Genomic DNA, 23,298 nt, shown 5'->3' with positions numbered 1-23,298 from the left:
AGTCGATCATTTCAAATCTAGACTTAAAACTTTTCTCTTCAACAAAGCATTCGCATAATTTGTCTAGTAATGGTTCTTAACTCGCAATAGTTATTTTCACGGAACAAAGCACTCACGGTCATAACACAGACCAACCAAATAAATAAATAAAAACCTTTCCTGCATGAACACTTAAAATGAATTGCATTAAATAGTTTGCCACCGTTTGCCACTGAACCTGCATTAACGACGACAGTGGGGCTTCCGGCCTTAGTCAAACGGTTTGGCACGTATGGTTGGGTTGCGATTTTGGTGCTTTCGTGTGTCTTGTGAATAGTATGCCATACAGACCTGTTTGCCACTGAACCTGCATTAACGACGACAGTGGGGCCTCCAGCCTTAGTCAAACGGGTTGGTATGTATGGTCGGGTTGCGTTTTTCGCGCTTTCGTGTGTCTTGTGAATAGTATGCCATACATACCCGTTTGCCACTGAACCTGCATTAACGACGACAGTGGGGCCTCCAGCCTTAGTCAAACGAGTTGGCACGTATGGTCGGGTTGCGATTTTGGCGCTATCGTAAGTCTTATGAATAGTATGCCATACAGACCCGTTTGCCACTGAACCTGCATTAACGACGACAGTGGGGCCTCCAGCCTTAGTCAAACGGGTTGGTATGTATGGTCGGGTTGCGTTTTTCGCGCTTTCGTGTGTCTTGTGAATAGTATGCCATACAGACCCGTTTGCCACTGAACCTGCATTAACGACGACAGTGGGGCCTCCAGCCTTAGTCAAACGGGTTAGCACGTATGGTCGGGTTGCGATGTTTTTTTTGGCGTTTTCTCCTGGTCCTGTAAATTATGTACAATATAGACCCGTTTGCCACTGAACCTGCATTAACGACGACAGTGGGGCTTTAGGCCTTAGTCAAACGGGTCGTCAGGTTTCATTTTCTCTTAAAGATCGGAAGGTGACCCTTATTTACCATATATACCCTCGCATTGGGCCCCCAATTTGCTAAATCCTCAACTGTGGATAACATAATTATGCCGCAATATTTAGTCTGTCTGGAACTAAGCTGAGTTAAATCACATCACTGTGTGACACTTCAATACATATGAACGGCCGCTACGCTAATACGATTTTGTTTTTCTCTCCCTGTCTCGTCCTCGACCCGAGGACAACGAGACAAACAGACCCAGTCCCGGTAGATGTGAAAGTCGGCACACCTCTGATCTACTGGCCGTCCTTCAACGTTATGCCCAGCTGATGCCTGACCAACGATCACCGGCAGAACCGCTTAATCTCCGTTAAATCTCCATTTCCGTTCTCCCAAGGGTTTTTCCCTAGGACTTATTTTTCCTTGGATAAAAGCCCGGGGGTTTTTTTTCTCCTAGGGGGTTTTTCACCCCGGGGAGGCAGCCTTTTTGGGCTTTACCTAGCTTCCTCTTCTATACGTTGCTTTAGTAATACGTGCACTTATAATATTGCGTCATAGCCGCAGCAAATTTAACTGCTCATGCTATCATGTATTTTGTTGTGCTATCTGTCGTTTTTCTGTGCTTTTCACTGCTTCTATTTATGTAAAGCTGCTTTGAAACAATTGACTTTTGTGAAAAGCGCTATATAAATAAAATTGAATTGAATTAAATCATATTTTAGGATTGCACTTAATTGATATCGCTGTTGAGTGATGTTTCATATCTTTTACATTTGTTATAAACGGACTGCATGCAAATTTGAACTACACAGCTGAAGGAGCGGATGGAGAAATAGTCCCAATATCATAACAATCTTAAATAAAACTTCTAAATATACCCGTGTGTGTACCCGTGTGCGCGCGCGCATGTGCGCGACCCACTCGCGCGCGTGTGCATGTACAGTATGTGCGTGAGTTTTTAATTTAAAATGTCTTAACTCGGAAGGATCTGGATCACAGGTCATTTCATCTGAGATCAATCCGCACCTAACAGCCAGAATCACTTACTGATTCACATGACACAAGTCATCAGCCGTTTCCTCAAGTTCACGTCAGGTAAGTGTTTGTAAATAAATGTTAATTTTAGACTATATTAATTGGCAAAGACGCAAATACTCAACGTTTTTGTAAAGATATAAGTTATATAAAGGTGTGTTATGTTATGTGTCCGAGTTAAAGTGGAGCTATTTTAGTTAAGATTACCGGACAGGGTTTATTACTCAGTCTTAATTATAATTGGGACATTTTTACAAACAAACCTTATAAAATACAATACTGGCGTGCATTTTGAGACAAAACAATAGCACTCATATGTTAAGAGATGTCAGTATTTTAGTCAGTGATAAGTCCTGTCCGAGAAAACCGCCCAATAGTGTTTAATTCAATTACGTGTGATGTCTAAGGGAAATTTGGCAATTTTAGGGTATAAAGTCTTTCACCGTCAAGCTTTATTATATTAAACATGTATGTATGTGTGTGTGTATTTATATTCCTCTTTATCAAACCAGAGTGGTGATGATGTGGAGAGGCAGACCAGAGGGATACATGGCAAAAGAAGTTCTCCTAAATGGCCCTTCAGATTAGAGCTGAAGATCTTTGCCCGAACCCGACGGGACCCGTCGGGACCCGACGGACTCGGGCGGGTTCGGGCTTCATTTCTAACATTTTACACGGGCTCGGGGCGGGCTCGGGCTTCCGCTCCGGCTTTGTGAGGTAAATGAGCGGTCAAGTTCAAATCAGTAGCGCAGGATCGCGCTGAATTCATTTACAGTGGATTGGATTTAATGATTTTCCTCATCAAAAACATGTAGCCTAATCTTGGTGAGTAGGTTTTTCAATGTATAACTAAATATGAATCGAGTCTTACATAATTTAGACAGAGGATATAGACTAATGTTGGCAGTAATGGAGAGAAGTGCCGACGCAAATCCCGCGGAGCCTGCCTCTTAATTTCGTTATTGCCAAATACCCATCTTAATTCAGAATGTATCATTTTAATTTTATTCGTTAAGAAATAATAATTTTATTGGCATATTTATAGTGTAATGTTATTGCATAAGCCTATTTAGAATGAGATGTTACAATGTTACAGATTACTTATTTCTTTGTTTCAACTTCCAAGTGGCGTGTGGATTATTAGTCATGAATAAATAAATCCTGTGTAAATTTCTCATTCTTGACAAAAGCTGTGTGTGTGCGCACATTTAAATAATGTCGGGCTGTAAACGGGTTCGGGCTTTTAAAAAGCTGTCAATCTAAATGTACGTTCGGGTTCGGGCTGCATTCTGTCGGGCTCCGGACATTTCGGGCCTAACTTTTAAGGCCCGATTACAGCTCTACTTCAGATGTTCTGACTGACTTTGGAGTGCTTTTTGTACTGTTTTATGCCTTCTATTTAGAGAAGACTTAATTCTGTATGTTCAGTCTGTATGATAAGTGAATAAAGCTTTTGCTTTTATGTGACTGAAGTTAATTATATGTTAACAACACCAGCATAAATTATTTTATAAATAATTTTAAAAAGTTTATTAAAAATTCCCAAATAATAAATATTAATTGAAGTAACACATAAAACATTGAGTAAATACTTAAATTTTAATTGACAGAGTCTTTGCTGTAAGTTTTTAAAGATTCAACTGATTAAAACATTTTAGTTGAATGAGCTATAAAGCTAGTTGAGCAAACATACTTTTTTATATTCGAGTCAAGTTTGGGCCAACTAAAAAACATCAAACCAGGAAACACTTCGGAGTCAGAAATTGAGTAAACGTAAAATTTCTGTGGAACTAGTTACTAAAAAATAATTCATTGAGCCAACTATTTATTTTTTACAGTGAAGGGCTGCACAATTAGTGTAGGGCTGCACAAAATAATATTTTATTGTTTTGTAAAATTCACAGCTCCCATTTTAAAACATTTAAAATCATTCAGCAAAATTTCACATACATTTTGCAAAAGAAATCCGCAGAAATAGCACAAATAACTCCTTACACAGATTCCTTAAACTCTACTACTCTTGCAGCAATTAAAGTAGTTCTGTTTTGTTTTAACTGTCAAAATAACTGTCTATTTCTGCACTTTCTTCTTGTTGCTCTGCCATTATGTTCGTTCAAGGTAAATGACTGTAAATCTCGTGATGCCAAATTACTTCTACTATAACACAGACAGCGCTTGCAAATATCCACTCTGTACAAACACATTGTTACATTTTAGACCGTCTGCTTTGTGATTGGTATTTACACATTAATCGCGACGAATATCTTTAACCGTGGGCACACATATCGTTATCGCCATTTACCATGATTAAAATATGATTAACCGTGCAGCCCTACTCTACAGGGATGCCTTATGATGACTCATCCAAGCGTTACAAACGTTAATCTACCTTATTACACGGCTCTCTGAAATGCTTGATTCTGATTGGTCAGTTGAGACATTTGCAGGTTCGTTCTTTTCAAATAATTACCGCTCCAAAATAATAACGCATAGCCGGACTACTTGCACGAGTAAAATCGCTCCGCGCCAATAAAGATCAATAAAGATTACTGTCTGTTTGGCGCCATCTTGTGACAAACACTGGACAACCACGACAAGACACAGAGAGCTTACTGAGACTGAACTTGACAAAATAGAGCATGACAGGCAGCTACGAAGCCAACACACAAAAAAATACAGAATGGGCATTAAAACTTCTCAAAGACTGGCTAAAAGAGAAAAAATGGAGACAAGTATGAAGCAGAGGATCTTAATAAGGTATTACGATCATTTTATGCATCTGTGCAAAGTTTCGCGGAAGGATAAAAATGTTAATTTAAAACAAATATGCCAATAAAATGTTTCAAATTCATTTCATGTCCAGTTTTTTTTCTTATGTGGCAAGTAGCCGTGTAATAAGCGGGATAATGTAGAGGCAGCCGGTAGTTATTGGGAAATAAGCCCCGACAGTGTGATCAGGACCCGACGCGAAGCGGAGGGTCTTGTATCACACTGAAGGGGCTTATTTCCCAATAACTACCGGCTGCCTCTACATTATCCCTTACTTAAAGCTTGCCTTAATTGTTCTACATATACATTGCACAGATTTTGTACAATTTTATTTAACACCAATTCAATTTTTATGTAAGATATACAAACTATTTTGTACAGCTAAACTAAAATTGTTTATTGTTTGCCTTAATAAAGTGTGTAAGTAAAACATACAGTGGTTAAATTAAACTTTTTTCTACTTGTAATTTTTAAAAAGCTTAATAAAATGTATCAATAATTATCGCTACCGAATGATAGAACATGTAATATCAATGATATAAATTTTTGCCTTTAAAATGATAGGGAGTGAGAAGAAACAACCCATACAAAAGTTGTTTGATGCCTCAATTTAAAATCATGGCAAGAATTTTTGGGGGAGACTCATATCCTGAATGCTAACTTTAATTCATTACAATCAGGGAAGCAGTATAGGGTCTGGATGTGTATGTCTAATCAATTAAAAAAAATATTTTGTTTCTACTGCAATCAAAGCCTTCAGAGATAAAATACTGTAAGAATTGCCATTTGGGTTTTCATTTTATTTATTTGCTTTTATTTTTTAATGTTTGTAATATTTTACGAAGGGTACGTACTGACTTTGCACAATGTCCAAGACACTTAAATGTTTTTAAAATCATTAAAATTTGTTTTAAAATGTACAATAATCAACATAAATAATCACAATTACAAGAGGAAACTGACAATATGATTTTTGTAAATCGTGCAGCCATATTGGATTCTGTTGCATAAAACTACATTAAAAACATTTAGTACAATGGTAACACTGATGTGTGAATTATGTCTTACTGGTAAAAAGATGGAACGTCACTGCGTGTGTGAACAGCACATTTTTGTATTTACTGGTAAATTCATGGTAATTTACCGAAATTACTGTGTGAAAGAGGCTATTGGCTATAATTATAATTGTGTCTGACCACTTTTTTTTTTACCAGTGATACAAATTGAACTTGCCATTAAAAATATAAAAAAATTCTTAATAGTAAAAAATACTTTTATAACTATTGTGTAATGAATATTCTTTATCTCAGAACAAAGATATCTCAAACAATGTCATCTTTACATTAAAAATGACATAATTGAGTGAATGACACCTAATGACAGTTGTAATAAATGTGCATAAAATCTTCATGTTCATGACATATCATGTCATGATTATGAAGGTGTCATGTCAGTCTTATGAACACCCCCTTCAAGTAAAGTGTTACCAAAATGTTTTTAATTGTGAATTATGTATTCGTACAACCCCAAATCAGAAAAAGTTGGGACACTGTAGAAAAAAGGAATGGAATAATTTACAAATCTCATAAACTTATATTTTATTCACAATAGAATATAGTTAACATATCAAATGTAGAAAGTGAGACATTTTGAAATGTCATTGCAAATATTGACTCATTTTGGATTTCATGAGAGCTACACATTCCAAAAAAAGTTGAGACAGGTAGCAATAAGAGGCCAGAAAACTTAAATGCACATATAAGGAACAGCTGGAGGAGGACCAATGTTTAGGAATAGGAATGTTGTCCTATTCTTGTCTAATACAGACTTCTAGTTGCTCATCTGTCTTAGACTTCTTCTATTCAGCCATGATGTTGTAATTGATGCAGTATGTGGTCTGGCATTGTCATGTTGGAAAATGCAAGGTCTTCCCTGAAAGAGACGACGTCTGAATGGGAGCATATGTTGTTCTAGAACTTGGATAAACCTTTCAGCATTGATGGTGCCTTTCCAGATGTGTAAGCTTCCCATGCCACACGCACTCATGCAACCCCAAACCATCAAAGATGCAGGTTTCTGAAACGAGTGCTAATAACAACTTGGGATGTCCTTGTCTTCTATTGTCCGGATGAAATGGTGTCCCAGTTTTCCAGAAAACCTTCAAATTTTGATTTGTCTGACCACAGAACAGTTTTCCACTTTGCCAAAGTCCATTTTAAATGAGCCTTGGCCCATTGAAAACGCCTGCGCTTCTGGATCATGTTTAGATATGGCTTCTTGTTTGACCTATAGCGTTTTAGCCGGCAACGGTGAATGGCACGGTGGATTGTGTTCACCGAAAATGTTTTCTGGAAGTATTCCAGATCTCATGTTATGATTTCCATTACAGTAGCATTCCTGTACGTGATGCAGTGCCGTCTAAGGGCCCGAAGATCATGGGCATCCAGTATGGTTTTCCAGCCTTGACCATTACACACAGAGATTGTACCAGATTCTCTGAATCTTTGGATGATATTATGCACTGTAGATGATGATAACTTCAATCTCTTTGCAATTTTTCTTTGAGAAACTCAGCAAACTATTTTTCGCCACAGCATTGGGGGAATTGGTGATTCTCTGTCCATCTTGACTTCTGAGAGACACTGCCACTCTTTTATATACCCAATCATGTTGCCAATTGACCTAATAAGTTGCAAATTAGTCCTTAAGCTGCTCCTTATATTTACATTTAAATTTTCTGGCCTCTTATTGCTACTTGTGCCAACTTTTTTTGGAATGTGTAGCTCTCATGAAATCCAAAATGAGCCAATATTTGGCATGACATTTCAAAATGTCTCACTTTCAACATTTGATATGTTATTTATGTTCTATTGTAAATAAAATATAAGTTTATGAGATTAGTAAATTATTCCCTTCTTTTTTTACTCACAATTTCTACAGTGTCCCAACTTTTTCTGATTTGGGGTTGTACATCTTTGTAGCAGTTCAAGCCCTGGACTACTAATGGGTGGGCAAAAAATACTTATCAGAAGAGAAAAAGAGGTGGAGAACTGAGAATTATAAATTACTTAATTATATGATTCAATGGGTGTGGTCCTTTTGAGCTTACATTAATTAATTTAACATATTATTGAATAGAATATTACATCATATCAGTGGAGAACGTCTCCGTTATGTATGTAACCCTCGTTCCCTGAAGGAAGGGAACGGAGACGTCACGTCGTGACTGGCGAATTGGGAACTCGCTTAGAGAGACCAATCTGCTTCGTAAACTACTAAAACGCCAATGACCTTGGCATTGAGATATTTGCAAATATGGAAATTAGCTTCGTTTCGCTGAGAAAGCCGGAAAGTGTGACTGGCCGATAAACAGCAGGGAGCCGCCCTGTGGCGACGGAACGTGATGTCTCCGTTCCCTTCCTTCAGGGAACGAGGGTTACATACGTAACCGAGACGTTCCCTTTCAGTCGGTCACTACGACGTCACGTCGTGACCGACAAATTGGGAATCCTACCAAAACGCCACTGAGGGCTGACCTCTTCCAGTGTCTGTGTAAAGCCCTCCGGTTCCACTTAAGGAGAAGGAGAATAGGTTTTAAGGCAGAAGGCCGGGAACTAGATGTTCCTTTAACCCCACAGTAGTGCCAGCGACTGGGAAGCGCCCTATCTGAGCGGGATAGGAACGCTGCGGAAGCCACCGCCCCGTTAAGGTCTAATGGTGGGCGAAAGTCAACCGTAGTTGAGGTATAAATGACAGCCATGGCTGTGTAAGCAAAGGAGTGCTCTGCTGAGGAAAACGTGGGCTAGTAGGATTAACCCCACGGAAAAATACTCACAAAGGAACCCGGTGGGACGCAATGTGGATGCCCGAGCCAAACACATAGGTTCGCGAGGATGCAGCTAGTGAGAGGCTGGCAGCGGATGCTCCGCAACATCAGGCTGCCAAGGCAGCGGAGGAAGACAAATCAAATTATTACGCATTTTTGCCTTGATGGCCTTCCATACTGAGCTCAGTTTGGAGCAGCAGTCGGAGGCTGCAAGCCGTTCTCTGTTCTCTGTGCTTCCCTAACGAGGAAAGAACACGAGAGGAGACAGGCTCGACACGAACACTGTAAAATCTAATGAACGTATAGGTGTCGCCCAACCAGCAGCTCTGCAGATGTCTGTTAGCGAGGAACCACGAGCGAGTGCACAAAAATGAGGCAACACTTCTAGTAGAGTGAGCTCGCAAATTAAATAGACAAGGAATGCCCTGCGGATTATAAGCAAGGGTGATAGTATCAACTATCCAATGAGACATCCTCTGCTTAGTGACAGCTTTCCCTCTCTGCTGACCACCGTAACAAACAAAGAGCTGATCTGAGGTCCTGAGGCTTTGTGTGCGATCCACGTAGAGGCATAGAGCTCGTACGGGACATAATAAAGCCATGGTTGGGTCTGCCTCCTCCGGGGGCAGCGCTTGCAAGCTCACCACCTGATCTCTGAAGGGAGTGGTGGGAACTTTGGGCACGTAGCCTGGTCTGGGTCTCAGTGAGACAGCAGGACCAAACTGAAGGCGCGAATCGTCAACAGAGAATGTATGTAAATCCCCTACTCTCTTCACGGAGGCCAATGCTAGCAGGGTCAGAGTTTTCATTGACAAAAACTTCAGACTCGCAGACTGCAAAGGCTCAAACGGGGGACCTGTAGGGCTTCAGCACCATGGACAGGTCTCAGGGAGGAACAGAGGGGGGCGCGAGGGGTTTAGCCTGTGAGCGCCTCTTAAAATCTAATAACCAAATCATGCTGGCCACTGATCTGCTGTTGATAAGTGAGTGATGAGCAGAAATATCGACGATATCAACTTTAATGTGGTAGATCCTTAAGGTGGTAGATCCTTTTCCTACGTGGCCCCTAAGCTCTGGAATGATTTACCAAATAATGTTCGAGTATCAGACACAGTCGAGCAATTTAAATCTAAACTTAAGACATTCTTCTTTAACAAAGCATTCACATAAAATGTCCAGTAAATGAACTTTTCCCGCAGTAGTTTGTCTAGAACAAAGCACTCACATACCTCATATGGGTAAATTACTCTTGCCGCAATAGTTAGCCTGTCTGGAACCGAGCTGAATTAAACCACTATAATGTATGACACTTGCATTACATGCGAACGGCCCCTACGCTAATAGAATTCTGTTTTTGTCTCTCTGTCTCTTCCTCGACTCTGAGGACAATGAGACAAACAGACCCAGTTCCTGTTGCTGTGAAGGTCATCGCACCACTGATCTACTGGCTGTCCTTCAAAGTGATGCCCAGCCCATGCGCGACCAACGACCACCGGCTGAACCAGTTTAATCCTCTTACCCGCTTCTTATCCCTACCATGTCTATATATATATATATATATATATATATATATATATATATATATATATATATATATATATATATATATAAATCTCTCCCTAGGGTTTTTTGTCCTTCTAGAATTTTTTCCCATTGGGTTTTCTCCTAGGGGGTTTTTTAGTCCCAGGGAGAGTCAGCCAACTTTGGCTTAACTTACCACTTTACTGTATACGTTACATTATCAATACGCTAGTTTATCCTTAGCCGCTATACTCTACTTCTTATACTATGTATTGATTCTCAGTGTTCTACTCTACATCTACTCATGTAAAGCTGCTTTGCAACAATTAACAATCGGTCGGGGCGCGGGTGCCTAATGTGCCCCCTCCTTGAGAAAGAAAGTCCTTCCTCAGGGGAATCCGCCAGGGAGGGCTGTCGAGAGGAGCATTAACTCTGGAACCCAATTCCTGATCGTCCAGTAAGGCGCGACCAGTAAAAGGCTCTACTCATCCTGCCTGACCTACACAGCGTCTGTGCGATAAAGCTCACTGGAGGGAATGCGTATTTGCGCATCCCCCGCGGCCAGCTGTGTGCTAATGCATCCACGCCGAGGCTGCCCTCAGTTAGTGAATAAAACAGCCGACAGTGGGTATCGTCCAGCGACGCAAACAGATATATCTGCGCACGACCAAACTTCTTCCAAATTAGCTGAGCCGTCTGGGGGTGGAGTCGCTATTCGCCGGGGCGCATAGCTCGGGACGCGGGTCTGCCGCTGTATTGAGCGTAACTGGGATGTAAATGGCACGAAGGGACCTCAGATGCTTCTGACTCCAAAGGAGGAGATGACGAGCGAGATGCGACAGGTGACGAGAGTGCAAGAACCACCTTAACGGTAAATAAAGCAACAGTCGCAATGTTGTCGGTGTCGGCTAATACATCCTTCCCTCGCATCTCCATAGCGGAGCGTACAAGTCCCAGATATACAGCGCACCGCTCGCAGCAGTTGGGGTGCTATGCACACCCCTGAGACTGCAAGCCCGTCATACGTGGCTGCTCATCCCGTGCTGGGAGCATCGCATGTGCTACAGAATGCCAGGAGACCCGACTCAGGGGCATATCTTACTATCAGAAATGCTGGGTCTGACCAAGGGGTAAAATAGAAATGACATGCAGGTGTAATGGTTACACGTTGTTAGCCGTTGCGCCACGCTCTCCTCGAGACTCGATCGTAAAACCAACGCTGAAGCGGTCTCATATGAAGCAGCTCGAGCGGTGTCACAGCCACAGCTGCTGCCATATGTCCAGGAGCTTCTGAAATAGTTTCAGAGGGACCGCGTTCTTCCCTCGAGCTAAACCGAGGCAAGTCAGAATTGACTGGATGCGCGCTTTTGTAAAACACGCCAATAAATCGATCGAGTCTATTTCCATACTGAGAAAAAGGATCCTCTGCACGTGGCAAAGTTGCTCTTTTCCCACTTGACCTGATGACTTAAACGAGCGAGATGCTGAAGCTCTGTGTTCGCGCACGTCTGCCAAGAACGAGCTATTATAAGTCGACGTAAATATAAGCAGAATGCGAATGTAGAGCCGGAGCGTAAATAAATCGGTCGTAACCCGCCGCGTATTTTGGGTACTATGAGATAAAGGCTGGAAAAACCCTATCATCATCTCGGTAAGAGGGACCGGCTCGAAACGTCCTTCGCCAGGAGGACATCGACTTTTGCACGCAGTACATGTGCATCTTCCGCCGGGGCACGACCTAGGAGATCGCCTCAGTCTGCGCAATGGAGCTGTACGACTCCCCGGGCTCGCCGAAGAGGCCGGTCTGTGAGACAGGAGCATTCAGGAAATTGTTCTAGTCTGCGTCTGTCATGTAAGCCAGACACAGCCAAAGGTGGCGATCTTGAACCACTGTGGTGGACATCGCACGACTGAAGGTCGCGGCCTCCCTCGTAATGAACCTGTAGCAACGTTATTGCGTGCAGGGCTGAAGCCACCTCTCCGCATGCCTGATGGGCAGCGCCCGTAAACGGACGACTGGTCTACAAACACGGGAGGGAAGGGTTGGGTGGTCCCTCCAGGAACGCAGCTGCATCGCAACCCCCTGCTCCACTGAAGGGGCCCACGTTGGTGAGGGAGGTGAGGGGTGAAAGCTGAACGACCAAAACGGCCGCAAATCACGTCAGCTCTTCGTGCCGTCGGGAAAGAAAGGCACAGGAGGTGAGGACCAAGAGGCCCGAGCAGCTCCGAAGTACCAATTATATGGGCGGGACGGTTCGGCGGAAAGGGGTTAATCTCTCCAACTCTACCGTTTCCGCCGCTCGAGCGGGCACGGCCACCATCTCCGGGACGACTCCGCCTCGGAGGGAAAAATGGGCACCCCTCTGATGCTGCAGGAGTGATGGGACCAGAAGGAGGTCCAATGGATTCGGCAGAAATCGTAGAACACGACTCTACAGTCTCCACCGGAGCCTCAACCGGCTGAGGATGAGAAGGCCGGTAGGTGGAGGACGCATCCTCTGTCCTACTCAGCGTAGTGATGCGAAGAGCGTCCTGCGAGGGCTTGACAGCCGCACCATGCCGGCGTCAGCACTGCAAAGACGCGGACGTCATTCCCGTATAAACGAAAGTCGTCTCCGCAATCCAAGAGGGTTATGCTCTCACAGAGAGAACAAAAGCTCTCCACGAACGCAGCCTCGGAGTGCTCGATGCCCAAGCACGAAGACAGCGCTCGTGACCGTCACTGGAATCCCTGTACTTCTCGCATCCAAGATCGCACAGAGGAAAAGCTATCCTGAAAAGGACGCTGATCTCCGAATATACGAGAGAGTGGCTGTCTTTAAAAAGACACATAGCTCTCACGTATCACTCTTTAGGGAAATCACTCTTTAGGTCAGCTGATGATGCGCACAGGGAGAGGCAACGCACACACTAAACTCAAAACAAAAAAGATGCAGAGCAGTGTAATTCTGCGAGCGTCCGCTGTGTTAGTACTGCTTGTCAATCAACTTCAGCAACCGTTCCCAGAAGAGCAAGTAGCTTCTCAGTACAGGGAACTACACTAACCTTTTCCACTGGTGGCACTTGCGCTACCAACTTTTTCAGTTACTGGCGCAAAATATGATTTGGTCGCACATATTTTTTTCAAGTTATATTAAGGCGCTCTGGATAATAATGAACAATAATGAAACTGTATTGCATACAGATATGCTTTTTATTTTACTTGCCATCTTTTAAACCACATGCCGCCTTGTTTTCTTAAACGTTGCAGTGTTTCCCACAGATCTGAAATGTACTTGGTGGTGGTAGCCGGTGAAAAGGGCAATTATTACCCCCTGACAAATAATGGTCTACTATACATGTGACGTAGAACTAATAATGTGTGACACAACACAATACTTTGATTCATTGAAAATTAATATTAATTTCACATTATATTTCATCAATCTAACCACCCCAAACTTTCTTTGCCATTAACAAAGCTGACACTGTTTGTCAAAGCACCACGAAAACACTTACTGTTTTTGCACTGATATATGAAGCAATTAGACCCCTTTTATCAAACTCAATATAATACAATACTATGTATAGTATATTAATAGACAGTGCAGGTCTATAGATTATAAATGTGACTGATGTTATGACTGATGTTGTAATGGTAATAATTTCTATTAGATAGGCACTTTTACTGCTTTTGCTCTATCTTTCTATTTCTCTCTTGCCGATTTAAAAAGCTTAATCCACTCATTATTTCAGATTTAAAAGTCTACTTGCTGTCCCGGTGACAAACTTTACATTGCTTTGCTCGTTCAGTGCAATTGGCTTGACATTAGCATTGCTTTTTGCTACAATCTCTGTCCAAACTTAATAAGGATATGGTTTTAGAAAAGATATGGGTTTATTAATAATAAGATCATTAAAAAAATGTGAGAAAGCAAATGCAGCGCGTGGTCGTAACAAGAACCATCACCATAGAAACCGAAGGCACGCTGAATCTGCACTCGAGCTTTAGCGCAGTAGCGCTCATGGCCGTTTTCCGATCGACTCGGGTTATAAACACAACATTAATCAGACTTGGGACCCAAAGTAATTAAACTAGGACCTAACCGGACCCGACAGACCATTTAAAATATAAACCCGGAACCATACGGGTCCCGCGTCCTCAGTGAAGAAAGACCTCTGCTCAAGTTTAGAAACATGGAAGACACTGCGCTTGCGTCGCACCTAATTCATTGAGAAACAGCCGAGCACGCAAACGCACACTGATAGGGAGAGACACAACGTGCTTTCACGCAAAATGAAGCCAACGTGTTGATGGCTCAGAGCATGTTATAAAACGTATTCTTAAAATCCACATTTCTGTTTTAATAAATGCTCATAGTAAATCATAGCATATTGTCTAAAACATTAGGTAGCACATTTGCGACCCATTAAAAATTAGGGTCGCAACGGCAGTTCAAAAGGTCGCATATGCGACCATTTTGGTCGCAGTGTAGCTCCCTGCAGTAGCAGATAATGCCGGCTTTCGAAGCGAAAAAGCTAATTTCCATATTTGCACCTGCGGCTTATATACACACCTGGCGGGGCAGCGCTAGCATTATGCAAATATCTCAATGCCAAGTTCATCGGCCTTTTAATAGTTTACAAAGCAGATTGGTCTCTCTAAGCGAGTTCCCAATTCGTCGGTCACGACGTGACGTCGTAGTGACCGACTGAAAGGGAACCTCAGGGCCTTCTACGCCTTCAGAGAAGGCCTAAAAAAATTTAAAAAATTTTTATAATAATAAGAATAATAATAAAGTATTCAATAAAAATATGTTTTTAAATTTTTAAATCTCTATTTAATTTAATTTAATACAATACATGTAATATATTTTCTCTCATCTATGTTCTAACGTCAAGCTTACTGTCAGGTTCATGTCATGAAAACATCTTATCCAATCAAAATCGTCTGTCTCTATTAAGGCCCGGTTAGCTGGCTCATTCAATGGTTAGGACTTCACGATTCCCAGGGATGGCCAAGCTATGTGTTTTGGTGTGGAGAGTGACGGGCAAATCGACCAATCACGCTTTGATTTCAAGTGGGCAGGTAAAAAACAAAACATTGTAAGCCTTCATGAAGTTCTAAGCATGCAAACTGGATGCGAGCTGCCGTAAAACACCAAAGAAGAAGAAGAAGAAGTCCTAATCATAGACCGTTAACAGTCTAATGGCCCGAATCTCTGCGGTGAGGGTGGTTGAGGTAAATGGCGGAAAACGTGATTGATATTGTGGCTAGCTTGATAGGGCTAAGATAGGGCTGAGGTAAAAACAAAATTTCTTAAGCAGGTACTCGTGAAGAGCACAGCCGGGAGAAGCGCGTGCAGAGAAACGCTGTGCAATGTGCGCATATCAGACGTAAACACGAGAAAAATAATGGGTTTAATTATACTTTCACTTCCTGACAGTTTCACTTGTTACGTGAGGATAGTAATGACTGACAGACGATGCCGAATTACATACAATATAATTACCTAACTAAATCTGAGAGAATGCAAAAACATTCAAATATTTTTTTCCACCATATACCTGATGGGCAGGGCGGAGATACATTTTCGTAGACCGACAAGAATTCGCAATAGCCCGGGACCTCGGGGCTCGGGTTAGCGATTTTGCGAGATCTTGTTATATTATAACAGTTATAAGCCATAAGTAGGTGCACTGAGAATGCTGGGTGCTATATTTCCCCTTATGAAAAAAGATGAACAAATATCCTACAGCTAAATATATATTTACAAAAAAACTAAAATAAATTAAAGAACATAATTTAAGCTTGTTAAATGCAAATTTACAGAGCCTCTGTCATTACAGAGCAGCAGAGTCTGTATTTGTGTTGATCAGTTAAATTAATTTTAAACTTTAAAACTGCATTTAAAGGCAGACAATGCCCATTCTGTAATTTAACTTTGCGTGCTCCAGTGTTAATTTTGGCAGCAAATTCTGATGTAGTCTTAGTCTTTTGAATAACACACCATTTAGTTTTAGTCTTATTTTAGTCATCTGAAATATTTTAGTCTTAGTCTAGTTTTAGTCGACAAAATATCATAAGAGTTTAAGTCTTAGTCTAGTCTTAAGTTTTTTAGTCTGTTATGGAATGGTACTAAGGTTTGAATATGCAATACAGAGACAGATTTAATGGTTGTTAAAGAAAACACGTATTTTATTTTATTCTTAATGTCAAAAAAACTGACCGTGGCTTTTTCACAAAAGATAATATCACATAAAATAAGCATAAGGCCCGCTCTACCTAAAAAATATACATGGTCCCTGAAAAACATATGCCTTCTCCCTAAATGATATGCACACACAGATACACACACACTTTGTCCAGTCATGTAAAACCACAACATATACTATAATAGTAACGTTACACATTTCATTCAATTTGAGGACACTGAATATTTATACTCGGTAATAATTCAGACAATCGAATACAATCTATACAGTTCAGATGTGTATTCGATTTGTTTCTATGTTATACCAAGATTAGCGAAAACACGGTGGTTTATCTTATAAAATAACCTTAGCGTGCATGTTTACCTTTGCATGTATTTCTGGATGAGTCATTTTAACAGGCTGCGCTAGCGTGTTGCTAACGAGCGAAGTCAACTGAAATCAAAATTTTTACACGTTCACTGTATGATTTAACGAAATACGAATAGCCTAGTATTATATTCTGAAATGAAACATTTACGAAAAACAAAATACTCTTTATTTGGGTGTTTATTCCCCCCATGCTCACTTGTCTCCGTTTCCCTGTTTTTAAGAATTAAGGCGGTGTAGTAAGTAGAACCTATCCATTAAAATTGTGACTTTAATTTATTGCGCCATGCGTAATTGCGCATTGAGAGGCATTTGCACTTCATTGCATATTTTGAAGGCCCAGCTGTAGTACTCACGGTTCCCCACTGCATCATATAGAAATGAGTCTTACTGTGTTGCCTTTACAATATCCCATGAACTGCTGTCCTCAGGGTGTGAGAACTTTGTCGGCTGCTGTGTTGAATCAGGAGGTCTTTCAAAAAGTGGACTTTGGAAACCAGGCAAAAAAGCACCAAATCCATGCCCTCCATGGCCATGGGAGTGGCCACCACCATGTCCATGGCAACTGTCACCCATGTGACCATGGGAGTGGCACTGTAAAAATGACAATAGGTGTTAGGGTGATACAGTATCTAACAGAATTTACATCTAGATTATTTTATAATGCTTTTAATCTCAAAATTAATATTTTTAAAAATATAGCATTTCCTTAAAATGGAAAAAATGTGCATATTCAAGTCAAAATTAAGCACCGATTTTTCAAGTCTGATTCTGATTTGTTTTTGTTTTTTTACAAACAAATGGGCCAATTTTGATACAGATTTCTTCTTTAAAGCAACACTATGTAGATTTTTAACATTTAAATAATGTCTCTAAAATTATTTCAGTGATAGAACAACTTTTAACTGGACAAATTGTACTGTTGTTGCAACCTGAGCAGCCTCCTAGCTGCTACAAGCACACTCTGAAAGTGGCGGTGGAGGGTAGGAAACACAGCCCCGCCCCTCCCCCTGCCTGCAGAAGAGTGTCTGATACCAGGCACTGTTGCGCTTTTCAACCACATGGGGGAGCTGTAAGTCATTTTTACATGGAAACTACATAGTGTTGCTTTAAAGGGGACTTATTTTAAGACTAGGAATGGGTTTATGACCAAAAATCCATTTTATAGAATGAGTCATTTTATTTCATTGTAACGGCATATTTCAGTTTATATTGTTTTTGGAATATAAAAAAATTGCAGAAAATTGCCACTCAATATAGCTTTTAACTAAATGCTCACCAAAGTTTTAAAATATGGGTAAATTAAAGTTAGTGTTAAAGGGAAAATTCCCAGAAGATAACAACAAATTAAGAATCTTGTTTTTAAATCAGTTATTAATCTATTGGGTAATTTAAGGGACTATTGAAGCTATAGTATGCATTGTATTTTGTATTTATGCATTAAAACATACATTAAAACAGGCAATATGTAAAAAAACATGATGAATATATGCACAAAGCTACAGGCAGGATAAATACCTGTACATGCCAGACGGACCTCTAGATATGGATCAATGACAAGTATTTCCGGCTTTCTGCAATACTGATATTATTCACCAAGTGGCAACTTATACAACCCGGAAGTAACGCCTCACGTAAAATAGAAGGAACTCTGTGTATGTTTTTGAGGATCACTCTGCATCTGATCTCTATCAAAAGTCCTTCACAAAAATGGAAATATCTCAGCTATTGCTCAAAATTTGGTGTTTTTAAAGAAACCTAACAATATTTGATAGGTGATAAGAAGAGAACTAATCAAGGTAGGATGAAACAGTTTTTTTGTTGGAAAGCAGAGGTTCTGTTCTTTCATTTGCTATATTGTATGTCTATAATTTTCTTCTATAAAGAAGAACATTTTCTGGAAGGCATTAAACTTTGGTGAAAATCATGAAAAATGCTGGCTGGCAACATTTTTTTTTAAACGCTGGCAGGGAAAGAGTTAATAGGTGCAACTCGTTTTTTTTCTTTCTGATCTTATTTCATGGTAACAGAATATACAGTCATACCGCCCAGCCATATAGGAGACTATTTTTAAGATGTCAAATAAGTCTTTGGTGTCCCCAGAGTGCATATGTGAAGAAAATACCCCCCAAATAATTTATTACAACATGTTAAAACTGGAAATTGTAGATGCAAGAAAAAATCAAAGTCTTCAGGATCATAGACATTATATACGTAGACGTAGGGCTGGACAATTACTTGAAAAGTAATCAAAACCAAAATTCAGGAACCCTAACCGACCTTATTTTAACATGTTGGTTAATACTTTCCCTTTAAAACAAACTACCATATGCGAGGTTACGTGACTAGTTCTTGCGCATGAGCAGGCAGCTGTGACAAAAATAAGGAATGTGCGATCGGGTTTTTACAGCATATTTGCATGACGCATCAATTGTTTTGTGTCACCATACACTCAGTTGAATCTACCAATGGGTCTACTGTAGGTGTGGGCGATGTCCCCTAAATTGGCAGTTGACGATGGTTTGTTAAACCATCGCGATGGACGATGATATTGTTAGGCAGGGGGTATTTAAATTTTTCGTTATTATATAATTATTATGCATTTTTTTTACTTTATTACTTCCACTTAAGAAGAGTTGTGCAATTTTTATTTTAAAATATATTTTTACATAAATAGTATTTTGTACTTAAAACCTATAATTTTGTTATTTTACTAACCCAATTACTGACTCTTTCCTATAGGTTGCACATAAGGGAAAAAAGTAGCTTTATTCTACTTAAAAAGAGTTGTGCACTTTTAAGCATTTGGATATCATCCATCGGCACAACCCTAGTTATCACATTTGAAGAAGTTAGCAGGCACTTTAAAAACATACCTCACATTGAGGTGTAAGTTGCACCCTTGGAGCGTAAGAGCCAGCCAAAGTTCTTCATTGACTTATAACGGGGCAGGAAACATGCCCATATAAAGAAATAAAAATGTTCCAGATGGGATATCTTCGCTTTATAGTGTCGTACAGACAAGAGGGTGGGCTCATTTTACTCAAGCGTCCAATCAGTCTCTCAGGATCATCCCAGAGCTATTAAGCCATGCCCCTAGCAACTAGGGCTGCACGATTAATCGTTTTTAAACCGAAATCGCGATGTGAATGGATGCGATTTTCGAATCGCAAGAGCTGCGATTATTTCGATTCAAAACTATCAAATATAACAATCATCTTTACGTTTGATGCAGTTTAAACCAATAGAGTGCATTAACACTGAGGTGCTGACTACACGTCAGATAACACCATTGCGCGAGCAGCAGTTCAACTCCTCAACAAAGTGTACGGCCATATGATTTCCGCGATGCGGAAAACACGGACAGAATCGCGAAATGCATACAAATGGAATTAACTGCACAACGCGGAATGTCATGAAGTTGGCAGATTTTGGATTCAGTCATTTTAAAAACCCATTATAACTCATTAACCGGCAAATGAAAGGACAGAAATGCGCGAAAACATTTCCCTCTTGTGTAATGTTGGACTTAAAGAAAGGTGTATATACGTCCGTTTCTTGTCATGCATCGCAAACAATGACAAGCGCCTCATCAGACTATAAGCAGGTTTCATTAAAGCCCGGAACACAGCAGACGAAAGAGGTACATTATACTTTCTTGCACGCGCACATCTGCACCGCTTTGAATATTTACAGGCACGAGATTCATGAAGCGCGCACACAGAGACCAGTCAGCACACGCGTGATCACTAAACTTAAGTTTTTCTTTCTTGTCTAAGTGAACATAAACAGCTGGATGTTTATCAGTATATTGAAGCAGAGCAGTTTAAAGCTGTCTTGTGTCTTAAAGTGACAGACAGTAACCTGGTACTTTCTGTGTCAGAAATGTTTATTACACACTAAAAATTAAAATCACTCCTTACTCTTAACTGAACAAGCTTCTGCAGCTCCACATTTAAAATCCTACAGTGAGGACTGTGCAGTGTTTTATTTGTATTTTTTGCTTATGTTAAATCATAGATTCTAATAACTAATATATTTACATTTATTACAGATGCCTGAAAAGTAAAATAAGATGAGTATAGTCTTATGATTAAAAGAAAAAACTAAACATTTGCTTGTCAGAAGCATTGTTGTAGTGACAGCCAAAATACATTGGCCTATATGTTATTTTAAATAAAACTTTAAAATACAATTTAACAAAAATTTATTGAATGTTCTTAGATTAAAAAAAAAGTTTGTCTGCAGAAGAGCAAAGTCCTGCAGACAACTTGGTACAATGTTTAAGAGGTTTTAAATAAACAGTAGCACAGCATCTTTCTTTGGTGGTATTAAAACCACCACAACAAACCTGGATGTAGCTCTTTTATTATATACTAATGAATTGCACTTTCAATCGCGAATCGCAATTTTGATCAGAAAAATCGCAATTAGATGTTTTCTCCGAATCGTGCAGCCCTACTAGCAACCATTTTGGGCAACCTAGCAACATATACCGTAGACTGCCATTATAAAATGCCCAGATGGATATCTTTGCAGCACAGTGTCATAGAGGCATGGGGGTGCGCTCACTTTACTTAAGCATTCAATCAGTCTCTGATGAACCTTATTAAGTTATTAAGCCACGCCCCTAGCAACCAAATATGAGTACCCTAGCAACGTAAAAAATAAAGCTTTATATCTATTAGGGGTGTGACAAGACACTTAATCCACGAGACGAGACGAAACACGAGATTGGGTTCACGAGAATGAGACCAGACCAGTGTTTCCGCTATATACATTCTACCGTGGCGGCCCGCCACGCCTAAAACATCCCCGCCACGCCTTCGGTTGTGGATAGAAGGAATACAGCAAACGAAATCTTGCCGGATGAGCACTGTTTTATCCTAATCCTTCACCCAAACCCAACTCTAAACACAAAATTTCACACGATTGTAGGATGTATTTGTATCTCAATTAGCCAGAGCCGCTGTTTTCGTCCTAATAATCCTACCTCCAAATCTAATCATTAACTTTTCTGCATTTGCTGTATCCCTTCTAGACAAAACCCGCAGCAGCTCGCAAAATAAATAGCCCTGTCAGACTGGCTGTCTTTAAAAATAAATAAATTCCTTTCTGGATTCGCGTTGTAAACTCATTTATAAATAAATCGCCTAAAAAAATCATAATTTCCCCCATGGGTTTAGTTTAATGCACAAATAGATTTAAATCAACAGATGATAATTAGGCTACGTCTCTGTTTTGAGAAATAATAATAAAATAAATAAGCCTACACGAAATATGTTACACTTAAATAATTATCAGATTGACAAATGAATAAAAAAGTATTTGAGTTTCTGTTCTTTTTTGTGACACGCTCTAATGCTGAGTTTACACCAAACGCGGTTTGGGCGTCAAAATCGTGTCTACCGCGCCAGGTTTGCCGCTTGAACAATTTGGATGCATTCGCGCGTGTAGAGCGGAGTAGACGCGCGGAAAAAGCAAGCATTTGACGCGCGTCCGAGGCAAACTCCGCTTCTTGTGGGAGGGGCAACTGCTGTGCGAGTGTCTGTTTGCAAGATGACTGATGTTGATTGTGCATTTATCAAAAGAGTTACCAGTTTGTATTGGGTAACCTTACTATAGGGGGAAAATAAACGGCGCGGGTCGATAAACGTCACGTGACTCAAAAGTGAAGTGTGTATTACAACTTACCAGGTTGCCCAAAGTCCTTACTGACACTCTTCAAAGCGAGGTCCTTTTTATTCCTGTATCCTATAGAAATAAGAACTTGTGTCATATAGCTCCGAGTGACTGCTTGAATGAGTGACTCCGGGCGGGGCTGCAACCACAGCAGCAAGCAGGCTCCTGATTGGTTAACGCGGCGCGATATCCTGCCAAAGTTCAAATTTTTCAACTCGGGCGTCAGCCGCAAATTCGCGTGAACCGCAAGATGCACAAAAAGCACCATTCGCGCTTACAGCGCGTACCGCGCACAACGCTCAATTAGCGCCTTTCGCCCGAGCTTCACGCGCGAAAGAGGCGGAAACGCGTTTTCCGCGCCGCGCCGAACGCCTCTTCCGCGCCGCGGGCCCTCCTGACGCGCGTCAACGCGTCTTCACATTGACTTAACATTGAAATCACTCGCGCTTCACGCCCTTACCGCGGTTGGTGTAAATGCAGCATAAAACCAAAGTAACAGAAAGCACGTCATGTTTTTAATTATTTTAAATAAATACAATGGTTTCTTCTAATTGTGAGTTTACACAAATAAAAATACAACATTTACAATTTCGAATGTTGTTTTACTTTTATCTGTATGACAATAAATTTAGGGTAATTTAAGGTGCAAGGTCATCACACGTATGATGTTCACTGGCGCATGTACACCGACGCAGCGCAGGGCTGCGAGAAATGACATAATTAAACTTTCGATTTAACATATATTACGAGTTTTTTAGACATTCATTTGTAATCACTGTACTCATATTATCAACTTATCAGGCCATTAGTTATTCAGAATATAGGCTATAAACGCAGCGCACTGCTGACCACTCAGCTGTCAATCTTCTGTGCTTTAGATCGACACTCACAAAGTTTCACATTAAATGATAAGATATTTGTCTAAAAACAAAAAGCTAAATACTGAATACTACTTATATGGGACTGCAAGACATAATAGTCGAATC

At 40.5% G+C, this 23,298-nt stretch overlaps 1 protein-coding gene across 2 annotated transcripts in view; it reads right to left on the bottom strand.

Annotated features, from left to right (window-relative positions):
- LOC135764855 (putative palmitoyltransferase ZDHHC13) overlaps positions 1-23,298 on the bottom strand; it is a 316,314-nt gene that overhangs the window by 255,400 nt on the left and 37,616 nt on the right. For both annotated transcript variants that reach the window (XM_073811960.1, XM_065275546.1), the window contains exon 2: positions 17,022-17,224. In XM_073811960.1, coding sequence (XP_073668061.1) covers positions 17,022-17,224 — 203 coding nt within the window. The remainder of the gene's footprint in view (positions 1-17,021; positions 17,225-23,298) is intronic.

Source organism: Paramisgurnus dabryanus, chromosome 2, assembly GCF_030506205.2.
Source record: "Paramisgurnus dabryanus chromosome 2, PD_genome_1.1, whole genome shotgun sequence".
NCBI lineage: Eukaryota > Metazoa > Chordata > Actinopteri > Cypriniformes > Cobitidae > Paramisgurnus > Paramisgurnus dabryanus.
This window is presented reverse-complemented; position numbering and strand designations above follow the sequence as displayed.